The sequence below is a fragment of the Hemitrygon akajei genome, chromosome 22 (assembly GCF_048418815.1).
Source record: "Hemitrygon akajei chromosome 22, sHemAka1.3, whole genome shotgun sequence".
Lineage (NCBI taxonomy): Eukaryota > Metazoa > Chordata > Chondrichthyes > Myliobatiformes > Dasyatidae > Hemitrygon > Hemitrygon akajei.
The window spans coordinates 60,882,386-60,895,712 of NC_133145.1; the positions used below are offsets into that span (position 1 = coordinate 60,882,386).

General features: G+C 38.7%; 1 protein-coding gene across 2 annotated transcripts in view; it reads left to right on the plus strand.

Moving 5' to 3' along the window:
• Nucleotides 1–13,327, plus strand: part of cep112 (centrosomal protein 112) — a 531,702-nt gene that overhangs the window by 180,421 nt on the left and 337,954 nt on the right. For both annotated transcript variants that reach the window (XM_073026401.1, XM_073026402.1), the window contains exon 10: nucleotides 12,824–12,923. In XM_073026401.1, coding sequence (XP_072882502.1) covers nucleotides 12,824–12,923 — 100 coding nt within the window. The remainder of the gene's footprint in view (nucleotides 1–12,823; nucleotides 12,924–13,327) is intronic.

Sequence of the window (13,327 nt, forward strand, 5' to 3'; positions counted from 1 at the left end):
AACCAGTAAGGGGAAAGATTAAGGGGTGGGGGAGGGGATAGGCAGGAAAGGTGAAGAAGGAATTGTAAGGGGAAAGCACTATGGGTAGTAGAAGGAGGCGGAACCATGAGGGAGGTGATAGGAAGCTGGAGGAGGAGGCAGAGGGAAACTGGGATGGGAGAAGGGAGGGGGAGGGAATTACCAGAAGTTGGAGAATTCAGTGTTCATGCCAAGAGGCTGGAGACTACCCAGACGGTATATGAGGTGTTGCTGCTCCAACCTGAGTTTAGCCTCATCATGGCAGTAGAGGAGGCCATGTATGGACATATCAGAATGGGAATGTGAAACAGAGTTGAAGTGGATGGCAACCGGGAGATGCTGTCTATCGTGGTGGACGCTCGATGAAGCGGTCCCCTAATCTACGTCGGGTCTCACTGATGGAGAGAAGGCCGCACTGGGAGCACTGGATGTAAAAGATGACCCCAACAGACTCACAAGTGAAGTGTTGCCTCACCTGGAAAGACTGTTTGGCGCCCTGAATGGTGATGAGAGGAGGTGTAGGGACAGGTGTAGCACTTAGCTTGCAGGGATAAGTGGCAGGTGGGAGATCTGTGGGGATGGACGTGTGGACCAGGGTGTTGCAGAGGGAACGATCCCTGCGGAAAGCAGAGAGGGGTAGAAAGGGGAAGATGTGCTTAGTGGTGGGGTCATGTTGAAGGTGGCAAAAGTTGCTGAGGATAATATGCTGGATCCGGAGGCTGGTGGTGTGGTAGGTGAGGACAAGGGGAACTCTGTCCCTGTTATGGTGACGGGAAGATGGGGTGAGGGCCGAAGTGCAGGAAATGGAGGAGATGTGGGTGAGGGCATCATTGATGAAGATAGAAGGAAAACCACGATCCTTAAAGAAAGAGGACATTTGAGATGTCCTGGAACGGAAAGCCTCATCCTGGGAGTAGATGCGGCGGAGACGGTAGAACTGGGAATAGAGAATAGTATTTTTGCATGTGGCAGGGTGGGAAGAGGTATAGTCTAGGTAGTTATGAGAGTCAGTGGGTTTATAGAAGATGTCAGTGGGAAGTCTGTCTCCAGAGATGGAGACCAAGAGATCGAGAAAGGGGAGAGGTGTCCAAGATGGACCATGTGAATTTGAGGGCTTGGTGGAAGTTAGAGGCAAAGTTGATGAAATTGATGAGCTCAGCATGGGTGCAGGAAGCAGCACCAATGTAGTCATCAATGTAGTGAAAGAAAAGTTGGGGAGCAGTACCAGTAAAGGTTTGGAGCATAGACTGTTCCACATAACCAACGAAGAGGCAGGCATAGCTGGGGCCCATGCGAGTGCCCATAGCTACACCCTTGATCTGAAGAAAGTGGGAAGAGCCAGAAGAGAAGTTATTAAGTGTGAGTACCAGTTCCGCCAACTGGAGGAGGGTGGTGGTGGTGGGGAACTGGTGAGGTCTATTGTCCAGAAAGTAGCGGAGGGCTTTGAGACCTTCTTGATGGGGAGTGGTCTAGAAAGTAGTGGAAGATAAATTATTGAAAGATATTCTAAAGGATGGGATAGATGGGACCAGATTAGGATAATTAACATGTTTAACCAATCTTATAGAGATTTTTGAGCAGTTAACCAAGAAGGTTGATGAAAAGAAGATAGTATGGTATATCAATTTAATCCAAAATATAAATTTCAGACTAAAATTAAATCTCTCAAGCGTACTGAGTAAATATGGCCAGTCAACTCTGTCAAACACTTTCTCAGTGTCCAGTGAAATGACACATTCTGGAGTTCTAGATGGGGGAGTGTAAACTATATTAATTAATCTCCTAATATTAAAAGATAAATAATGATTTTTAATAAATCCAGTCTGGTCAACAGAGATAATTTGAGGCAATATATTCTCCAATCTAGTTGCCAATATTTTAGAAAAAATCTTGGAATGCACATTCAGCAAGGATATAGGCCTATATGATGCACATTCAGTAGGATCTTTATCTCTTTTAAGAATTAGAGAAATAGAGGCTTCATAAAAAGATTGCGGTAATTTACCTATGGTTAATGCATCCTTTAAAATTTTACATAACCAAGGAGAAAGTATAGTAGAAAAGGATTTAAAAAAATTCTACTGTGTAACCATCCGGACCAGGTGCTTTACCTGAATTCATTGAAAAAATAGCCTCCTTTATTTCTTCTTCCATAATAGGTTCATCTAATGTTAAACATTCATTGGATGATAATTTTGGAAAATTCAATTTCCTTAAAAATTCATAGATTATAGAGGGGGTCATCAGGAGATTCTGATTGATATAAAGAAGTATAAAATTCTTGAAAAGATTTGTTTATCTCCTCATGAGCAACCGTCAGACCGCCAGAGTACCATCTCGTTTACGAATTTTGATAATCTGGCATTTAACCGAAGCAGTTTTCAATTGATTAGCCAGTAATTTACCAGATTTATCACTATGTATATAAATTGGCTCCTAGTTTTAATTAATTGATTTTCAATCAAGGATGTTAATAATAGACTATGCTCCATTTGAAGTTCAACTCTCTTTTTATAAAGCTCCTTACTAGGAGCAATAGAATATTTCTTAACAATTTCTTTAATCTTGTCAACCAGCATAAGTATTTCATTATTGATTCATTTTTTCACTCCAGCAGAATATTAAATAATTTGTCCATGGATATATACTTTAAAAATGTCCCATAATACCCCACTGGAAATTCCTTCTGTAAAATTTGTTGAAAAGAAAAAATCAATCTGTTCCTTAATAAAATTGACAAAGTCTGAGTCCTGAAGCAGAATGGAATTGAACTGCCATTGTCTAGTACTAGAAAATGTATCCATTATCTTGATAGATAGTTTCAAGGGCGCATGGTCAGAGATGGCAATGGAATCATAGTTACAATCGGGAGTGCCTGGTTAGATGTAGATCTATCCATCGAGGGATTTAAGCAGCAGTTAAAATCCCCACACCCTTTGGCCTCGGTATTTACCAATAATCAAAGATCTCCCATTTTTCAGTTGTTTCGTGGCACTAGGCAAGGCTCTCCTCTTAGCCCTTTATTACTCAATATTGCTTTGGAACCTTTAGCTATTGCTATTCGTGACTCACCCAATATATTTGGCATTACCCGTGGGAATGGGACATACAAGCTATCATTATATGCAGATGACCTGTTACTATATATTTCCAATCCTGAGAAATCCATTCCTGCAGTTATATCTCTGCTTGCTCAGTTTAGTAGCTTTTCTGACTACTAATGGGGAGTGAACTCTTCCCATTAAATATGCAGGTTCCAATTTATAAATGTTTACCATTCAGATTGGTTACAAATTATTTTACTTATTTGGGTGTTAAAATTACTAAGAAGCATAAGGATTTATTTAAGGCCAATTCTTTACCTTTAATTGATCAGGTTAAACAACTGCTTATGAAATGGTCCCCATTGTCTTTATCACTGATTGGTCAAATCAATGCTATTAAGATGATTATTTTACCTAAATTTTTATACTTATTTCAAGCGCTACCAATTTTTATTTCTAAATGCTTTTTTGATATTGTTGACTCTAAAATTTCTTCATACATATGGCAGAATAAAAATCCTAGATTAAGTAAAAAATATTTACAGAAGTCTAAAAAGAATGGTGGTTTGGCATTGCTGAATTTAAGATTTTATTACTGGGCAATTAATATCCAATATTTAATATTTTGGACACAGGACTTGGATGTAATTCAAAGTCCACAATGGGTAAACCTTGAATGTAAATCTGTACAAGGGTTTTCATTGGTTTCTGTTTTAGGGACCTCACTTCCCTTTGTTCTTTCTAAATTGAATAAACAAATGGTTAATCTAATAATTAAATGTACACTACAAATATGGTTTCAATTTCGTAAATTTTTTGGCTTGAATAAATTTGTTCTATCAAGCCCTATTATATCTAATTCTTATTTCAACCCTCTGTTATGGATCAAGCCTTTTTGATATGGAAAACGAAGGGTATAACATGTTTTCATGACTTATTCTTGGATATCTGTTTCATGTCTTTTGAACAGTTGTCTAATAAATATAATCTGTCCAGGTCCCATTTTTTAGATACTTACAAATTAGAAACTTTTTGAATAATATGTTACATACTTTTCCAAATTTATATCCAACTGATATCACAGAAATTTTTTTAGTTTTAAACCCTTATCAGAAGGGTTTAATAGCAACTATTTATGATCTCATTATGAAAATACAGCCAGGTATATCAGATAAACTTAAGAATGAATGGGAAAAGGAACTTCAACTTTGCTTACCTACCTGTCTGTGATAGATGTCATTCTGAGGTAGCTTCTTTGACTCATATGTTCTGGCCTTGTCCTCTTTTGGAGAAATATTGGAAAGACATTTTTGATATTATTTCAACAGTTTTGAGTATTGATTTACATCCTCATCCTATTTCTGCAATTTTTGGCTTACCAATGGTGGAACATAGTTATTTATCCTCTTCAGCTCGTCGGATGATTGCATTTGTTACATTAATGGCTAGAAGATCCATTTTATTGAATTGGAAAGAGATTAATCCTCCTACTACATTCCAATGGTTTTCCCAAACTATATCTTGTTTAAATTTAGAAAAAATCTGAAGTGTCACTTTTGACCCTTCGGTTAAATTTGAAGAAACTTGGAGACTATTTATTCAAGACTTCCATATGATGTAACTTGACCTTTTCTGAATCCTTTTTATTAACCTTAAATATTTGGATAGAGGAGCGGAGTTATTGACATTATTGATTGTATCCGATGTAATATAATAGCCCAGCTTTGTTTAGTTTTGTTTTCTTTTATTTCTAATTTGGGGTTTTTTGGACATGTTTTCAGTTTTTTTCTACCATGTTTAATTGCATTAAGAGTTTGGGAAGCTTAGTACATTTGTGTTATCTATAGCTTTTACTTGTATATACTGTTTACCAACAATGTTATCCCAGTCTCTCTGTACTACTATTGTTATTATGCTTATGTATTCAAAAATTAATAAAAAGATTTAAAAAGAAAGAAAGGAAGATAGTAACATTGTCTACTTAGGACTTCAGTAAGGCCTTTGACAAAGTCCCTCATGGGAGGCTGTTGCAGGTTAAGTCACTTGGCATTCAAGATGAAGTTGTCAATTGGAATTAGTGCTGTTTTGGTGGGAGAAGTGAGAGAGTAGTAGTAGGTGTTGCCCTTTTGACTGGAGGCCTGTAGCTTGTGGTGTAGTTGTAAGGTCAATGCTTTGTTATTTGTCATCTTTATCAATAATATGATGATAATGTGGCAAGCTAGAACAGCAAATTTGCAGATAACGCCAAGACTGGGGGAGTAGTGAACAGCAAAAGTCTATCAAAGCTTATGAGGTGATTGGACCAGCTGGAAAAATTGGCTGGAAAATGGCAGATGAAATTTAGTGCAGACAAGTGTGAGGTGATGCATGCTGGGAGGACAAACAAGACTTATATAGTGAACAATTTGCAGTAGAATAAAGGGACCTGCGAATACAGATCCATTACTCATTGAAAGTGCTGCCACGGGTAGATAGTGTTATAAAGATAGATTTTGCTACAATGGCCTTCATAAATGAGAGCATTGAGTACAGGAGTTGGGATGTTATGTTGAAGTTTTATAACTCATTAGTGAGGCCAAATTTAGAAGTATTGTGTCACAAAGATGAATCCTGATGAAGACAAAATGATGACAGTGTATTCTTTTCCATAGATGCTGCCTGGCCTGCTGCATTCCTCCAGTGTTTTGTGTGTGTTGCTTGGAATATTGTGTGCAGTTCTGATCACTTACCTATAGAAAATATATCAATGAGCTTGAAAGAGTCCAGAGAAAATTTACAAGGATGTTGCGAAGAACTGAGGGCTTAAATTACAGGGATAGGTAGAATAGGTTAGGACTTTTTTTTTCTGGAATGCAGAAGAATAAGGGGAGATTGTATAGAGATATTAAAAGAATATGAGGGTATAGATAGGATGAATGTATGCAGGCTTTTTCCTCTCGGTTTAGTTGAGACAAGAACTAGAGGTCATAGGTTTAAGATGAAAGATGCACTATTTAAGGGGAATCTGAGGAGGAACATCTTCACTCAGAGAGTGGTGTAAGTGTGGAACAAGCTGCCAGCAGAAGTGGTAGGAGCAGGTTCATTTGTAATATTTACGATAAATTTAAATTGGTATCTGGATGGAGAAGTGTATGGAGGGCTATGGTTCAAGTACAGGTAGATGGGGCTGGGCAGAAAACCAGGCTGTCACAGACTAGATGGGCTGAAAGGCATATTTCTATGCTGTAGTGCTCAATTAAACTAGAAAAGTAGAAATGCATAACCATGACCGATTCCATGTAATAGGCATCCTCTGAGTGCTACGTTAGGTGTACAGAACAGTAGCATTCATGTTTTTAAAAAAACATGACTAAAATCCACAGAAGTACAGTATATTTTTCTTTTAAAATGGAAAGCAGGAACAGATCATGGGAGCATCTCTTCTTCCAGTTCTGAGAAGTGGTCAAGTTAATAGATATGTCAAATGGTTTCTCTTTCCACAGCCAGCTTCTTGGCTGACTGAATTCTTCCAACATTTCTGTTTCTCAGGAGGATATGGTAGTTGAGTCCGGTTCAGTTTTTTTAATTCATGGTATCATTCTGTTGTGCACTAATGGTTGTGATAACCTGATTTTATTCTTGGAAGAATGATAAGGACATGCACGCTAAGTAAACTGGTAGATTAGTTTTAAAGGGGCAGTTTTGTCTGCCTTTAAGTCTTACATGTTCATGCAAATCCATTTGACTCCCTGAGTTAATTCCATTTTTCTGATTGGTCCAGATCCCTCTAAACCTTTCCTATTCATGTACCTGTCCAAATGTCTTTTAAACATTGTGAATTCTCCTGCCTCTGCCACTACCTCTGGAATTCATTCCATTTGCCCATCGATATCTGTGTTTAAAAAGTTGTCCCTAAGTCCCGTTTAATTCTTTTACCTCTCACAATAAACCTACCCCTGTAGCGGTGTGCTACACGCAGCGCTGAAATAACGACACGGAGTCGATAAACTGCAGCCAAAGAATAAGTTTATTTCAAATTCACAGTCTTGCTTTAAAGCCTGTCTCCCCCACCCGATAACTCGAGAGGCACGTACTGAAACCCCTTGAGGCTATCTTCCTTTGTGCCTGCACTCTGGCTAATTGTCAGCCGGTTCGAGTGTGCTAGTAATTGGGTCGCCACACCCCTCTAATTTTTGACTCCCATGAGAGAAAGACTGTGGCTATCTGCCCTATCCATCCCCCTCATAATTTTATAAATCTCTGAAAGGTCATCCTCAGCCTCTTGGTGATGCACATATACTTTGATAATAAATTTACTTTGAACTTTGAAATTCACCCTCAGCCTTATCTGCTTTTATTTCTCACTTTTCCCATCTCTGTTCAAAAGTTACTGACCTGAAATGTGACTCCATTCCTCCCTCCACAGATGCAGCATGACCTGTAGAGTATCATCATTTATGTCACCCTTTCAGCGTGTGTGTGTGTGTGTGTGTGTGTGTGTGTGTGTGTGTGTGTGTGTGTGTGTGAGAGAGAGAGAGAAAAGGAACTTACTTTTCTTCTGTATTTTTTTTTGTTGCTGTTGTTTTGCTGAACATTGTAGGCATGCTATGCTGGCCCAGCACATCCTTAGGTTGTGTTGGTTGTTAATGCAAACAATGTATTTCACTGTAAAGTTTTGATGTACACGTGATAACTGAATCTGAATCTGATCTGAATCAGGAGCTTCACAGTAAAATGTATTGGTTGTTGGAAATTAACAAGCTTGTGGTTAATACAACAGGATTTTTTTTCTGGAGAAAATATCACATGTAAGTATTTGGAGTTTTACAATACCCTTACGTAATTTTATGAGGAGATTTAAGAATTTACCAATACAGACTCTTAGTAGAATAACAGAATTGCTGAAGAAAGAACAGATGAGAGAACTGGGCTTTTTTGAAGAAAAGAATATTGTTTTTTTTGCTCAAACTTTACAACAGTTATTTCTGACTATGGCCTTTGTTGAATTGATAGTTCAGTATATATTTTATTATTTAATACAAATGTAAGAACATAGAATTAACAGCAGGTTCTGGCCATCTAGCTCTTTGATCCTACTCTGTCATTCATCATGATGATGGTGGATCCTCTGCCTTGACTGCAATGCACCCATATTACTAGATTACCTTAATATCCAAAATTGCTTGAAATGTGTTTTGAGTGAACTCAGTCTTTGAGGATCTACAACCCTCTTGGGTAGAAACCAACTACTTACCATCCCATGGCTGAAAAAAATGTCTCTTTTTCTAGTTCTAAGTATCCCACTCCCTTATAAATCCTGGTTCTAGCTGTCTCAGGAAAAAAATATTCTATTGGTACTTCTCATTGTTGAGCCCTCCAAGAATTTTGTAAGGTACAGTGAGGTCACCTCTCATTCTGATAAAATTTAGAGATTCCATTTGTAGTTCAGTGGATTTCTTCCTATAGAACAAACTGGCTGTCCCAATGACCACTGTGGTGAATCTTTGCTGTTTTCCTCCTCTATAGCAAGTATACCCTTTTTACTGTCAAGAAACAAAACTTGTGTACAAAATCCAAGGTATAATTTCACCAAGGGCATTTGGACCTTCTGAAATGCAACTGTGTTTTTGACATGAGCACACTTGATTCTGTCTGATAACAGCATGTTTGGTTTGACCTTGTCACCACACCGAACTTCAGGAACCTGAGAAGTGCAGATCTCATCTCAGAAATAACATGGTTTTGGGAGCATGTATCCCACTGAAAACCCAAGATTCTTCAGTGATGAGTTCTAGTTACAAATCCAGAGCTTCATTGTGCACATTCACAAAAATTTTGAAGAAGACCTTGAAGATTTTATCTTCAAGAAAGTTGCCAAGTGCAACTGTGGAAAGACATCAACAGAGATACTTGGTCAAATGGAATGATGACCAAAATATCATTTGCTTTGCATGTTATTTAAACATTTTTTGTAAGCAATTACTGTTTAAAATCATGTCATGAAATTGTGAAAGAAAAGTGATCATTTTGCATTGTAACTGTCTAAGCATTTTGAATGGAAAGGTGGAAGTCAACAATTGTTTTTTAATGATTCAGTTGCAGATTTTGGTCAGCAGCTGTTGGTTATAGAATAATAAAAGATTTATGATCCAACAATATTTGACCTATCATGTCTATGCCAATTGTAAAGGAGCCACAAAAATCTGACTCCATTTTCCAGCATTAGGCACAACTCTATAGGTTATGACTGTACAACTACATTTGTAGGTATTGAAAACTGAGTGTGTATCAGTCCACGCTGCTCCCAGGTACAAACTCTATCACCTAAAAACAAATTTCCTCATCTGCCATCATGTTATAACAATTACTTTGGAACTATGTCTACTAGTTTTTAACCACTCCAGAGCGAATAGGTTTTTCTTATTTAATCAATTCAACCTCCTCATCAAGTGCAGAAAAGATTCCACCATTGCCAAATGCTCAAAAATGCTCACCATCTACCAAATGCTCAAAAATTCATTGGAACAATAAGTAGAGTAAAATCCTCTCTCTACATACTGCCTCAAGTAGAGGCTCCTGTCACATTTGATTTATTTCATTGGTCAGGAAGCATTGCTTGAATTCTCATTGTTAAATTCCCGAAACAGATTCTCTATTCATTGCTCTGACTTGAGTGCTTATGCAGAGCTTCCATGTGCTCCTGTTGCATGGACTCGCTCTTCCAGTGTGATTTTTCTTTAATTTAAGCTAACTAGGGGCCATGAGTCTCAATAGTCAATGGAGCTGTTACATGTTTTAAAGGAAGCTTTGAGCGCATCTTGAATCTTTTACTCTACCTCTGCAGTAGTCTCGTCCTGTAACAGATTTCTGGATGATGATAAAGCATATAATAGAGCACAAATCAGTGGGAAGTTAGAAGATTGGGAAACTTATAAATACCAACGGAAGGCAATTAAAAACATCATTAAGAAGGAATATGAAAGTAAGCTGGCCAATAATATTAAAGAGGATACCAAAAGTTTCTTCAGATACAATAAGTAAAAGAGAGGCAAGAGTGAATATCAGACCACTGGAGAATGATGCTGGAGAGGTAGTAATAGGGGACATGGAATTGGTGAATGAACTGAAAAAGTATTTGGCATCAATCTTCACTGTTGAAGACACTTGTAGTGTTCTGGAAGTTCCAGGTGTTGAGAGTCATGGAGTGTGTGAAGTTATATTTACAAGAGAGAAGGTTCTTGGGAAATTGAAAGATCTGAAGGTAGAAGGTGGATCAGATGGTGTACACCCCAGGGTTCTGAAAGGTGGCTGAAGAGATTGTGGAGGCGTTAGTAATGATCTTTCAAGAATCATTAGATTCTGGAATGGTTCCAGAAGACTGGAAAATTGCAAATGTCACTCCACTTCTTCAAGAAGGGAGAGAGGCAGAAGAAAGGAAATTATAGGCCAGTTAGTCTGACCTCAGTGGTTGGGAAGATGCTGGAGTCAATTGTTAAGGATGTGGTTTCGGGGTACTTGGAGGCACATGATAAAATAGGCTATAGTCAGCATGGTTTCCTCAGGGGAAAATCTTGCCTGACAAATCTATTGGAATTCATTGAAGAAATAACAAGCAGGATAGACTAAGGAGAATGGTTGATGTTGTGTACTTGGATTTTCAGAAGGTCTTTGACAAGGCACCTCACATAAGACACACAATGAGGCTGCTTAACAAGCTACGAGCCCATGGTAATACAGGAAAGATTCTAGCAGTGGCTGATTGGTGGGAGGCAAAGAGTTGGAACAAATTGAGCCTTTTCTGGTTAGCTGCCTGTAACTAGTGGTGTTCCACAGAGGTCTGTGTTGGGACCAATTCTTTTTGTGTTATATGTCGATGATTTGGATTATAGAATTCAGCAGGCCAGACAGCATCTATGGAAAAGAGTATTGTTGACGTTTCGGGCCGAGATCCTTCAGGAGGACTGGATAAATGTGATGTTTAAATGTGGGGGGAGGGGAGAAAGAAACACAAGGCAATAGGTGAAACCAGGAGGGGGAGGGGGGAAGTAAAGAGCTGGGAAGTTGATTGGTGAAAGAGATACAGGGCTGGAGAAGGGAGAATCTAATAGGAGAGGACAGAAGGCCATGGAAGAAAGAAAAGCTGGGAGAAACACAAGAGGGAGGTGATGTGCAGCCAAAGAGATGAGGTGACACATCTGCATACCCTGAGTCTGTTCCCCCCCCCCCAGTTCAGTTCCTCCCTACCTACATCCATGACACCTCACACACTCTTGAACTTTTCAATGATTTCAAGTTCCTTGGACCGCATAATCTTATTTTTACTATGGATATTCAGTCCCTATACACCTGCTCCCCACCAGGAAGGCGTTAAATCTCTCCGTTTCTTTTTGGACACCAGACCCAAGCAGTTCCCTTCCACAGCCACTTCCCTCCACTGAGGACATTCATCACAGCATGTGCAGAAAGAAGGCCTGGAAGATCATCGGGAACACCAGTGACCCCAATCATAAACTGTTTTCAACTGCTCCCATCGGCAAACACTACTGCTGCCAGGACCAACAGGCTATGGGACAGCTTCTTTCTACAAGCCATTAGACTTTTAAATTCACATGTCTATGCAGTGGAATGGAGTCATAATGTAAAGGTTTTTACTCCCTCACATTGTGGTTTGGATATAAGTCTTAAATTAATTCTAATTCTAATTCTCCTCTGTCTAGCGGAACTTGTCCTTACTCTTAATAATTTCTCCTTTGGCTCCTCTCACTCCCTTCAAACTAAAGGTGTAACCATGGGGACTCGCATTGGTCCCAGCTATGTCTGTCTTTTTGTCAGCTATGTGGAGCAGTCTATGTTTTAAGTGTACTCTGGTGGTTGTCCCCCATTTTTTACTGCACTACATTGACAATTGCATTGGTACTGCTTCCTGCACCTGTGTGAACTCGTCAACTTCATCCACTTTGCCTCCAACTTCCACTCTGCCCTCATATTTACCTGCCTATTTCTGACACCTCCCTCCCCTTTCTCAATCTCTTTGTCTGTATCTCTGGAGACAGCTTATCTATTGATGTCTATTATAAACCCATGGACTCCCACAGCTACCTGGACTATACCACTTCTGAGCCTGTTACTTGTAAAAATCCCTTCTCTCAATTCATCTGACTTCACCACATCTGCTCTCAGGGTGAGGCTTTTCATTCCAGAGTGAAGGAGGTTTCCTTCTTAAAAGAAAGGGACTTCCTTCCCTTCACCATCAATGTTACCCTCAACCGAATCTCATCCATTTCATGCACGTCTACTCTCACCCCATCCTCCTGCCATCCTACAAGGGATAGGGTTCCTCTTGTCTTCACCTACCACCTCATTAGCCTCCGCATCCAGCACATAATTGCTGGGAGCTTCTGGCATGTTTTCAGTGGGTTTCCAACAGAATTATTATACTTTTCTCATGCATCGACAACTTGAGGTAGTTTTTTTTCCTGCACTTTATAATGCAATATTTCTTTAAATATACTGCAAAAGCACTTGATATTGAATAAAATTGATAATTCGCAATATTACTGTTATTTGAGTCTCTGCCTGGATTGACTCTTAAGTGCAATATTTTTAGATAAGCCAAACCACATTTATCATCTGCCAGCGCCCAAGCCATACGTATCAGTGTTTTTTCTTCAAAGCATATTTATCAAAAGTTTTATTTAATTGATTTTCTCATTGTGTCCATTCACCATATATTGATGCTGGCAAGTACCTTTAAAACTGAGTTTTTTTTTGTCTTATTCTAGATACTTGACCGGAAAAATAATGAGATTGAGGAGCTAAAGGCACTTTATAGAAATAAGCAAAAAGAAGCAGAGGAGATAAATAAAAAGCTGGAAAAAAGAGGTAAACGTTGTGAAGAGATCTACTTGGATTTGAAAATAAAATTGGCCTGAATCTGTTCTAACCATAAACAATCCAAATTTAAACCAAATCCAACTTATGATTTTTTTTTCTTCAAGAGCAAGATTCAAGGTTGTTTAATGTCATTTTCATTACACAAGTGAAAAGGAGAACAAAATACTTGTTACTCAGGGTTCAATGCAGCACAAAAGAAAACACAATTATAAAAAGAATAGAATAAATATAAATACATAAGATAGCTTATATTAATTGATTGTAGGTCCATAATTTGTTGCAAGGCACAGGAGTGTCTGTACATAAGGAGTCTCTGACAGGAAATATTAAAGTAGTTGTGGTGGTGGGGTTGGTTAGTGGATGGAAGTGTCGAGGTATGTTGACCAGCCTTA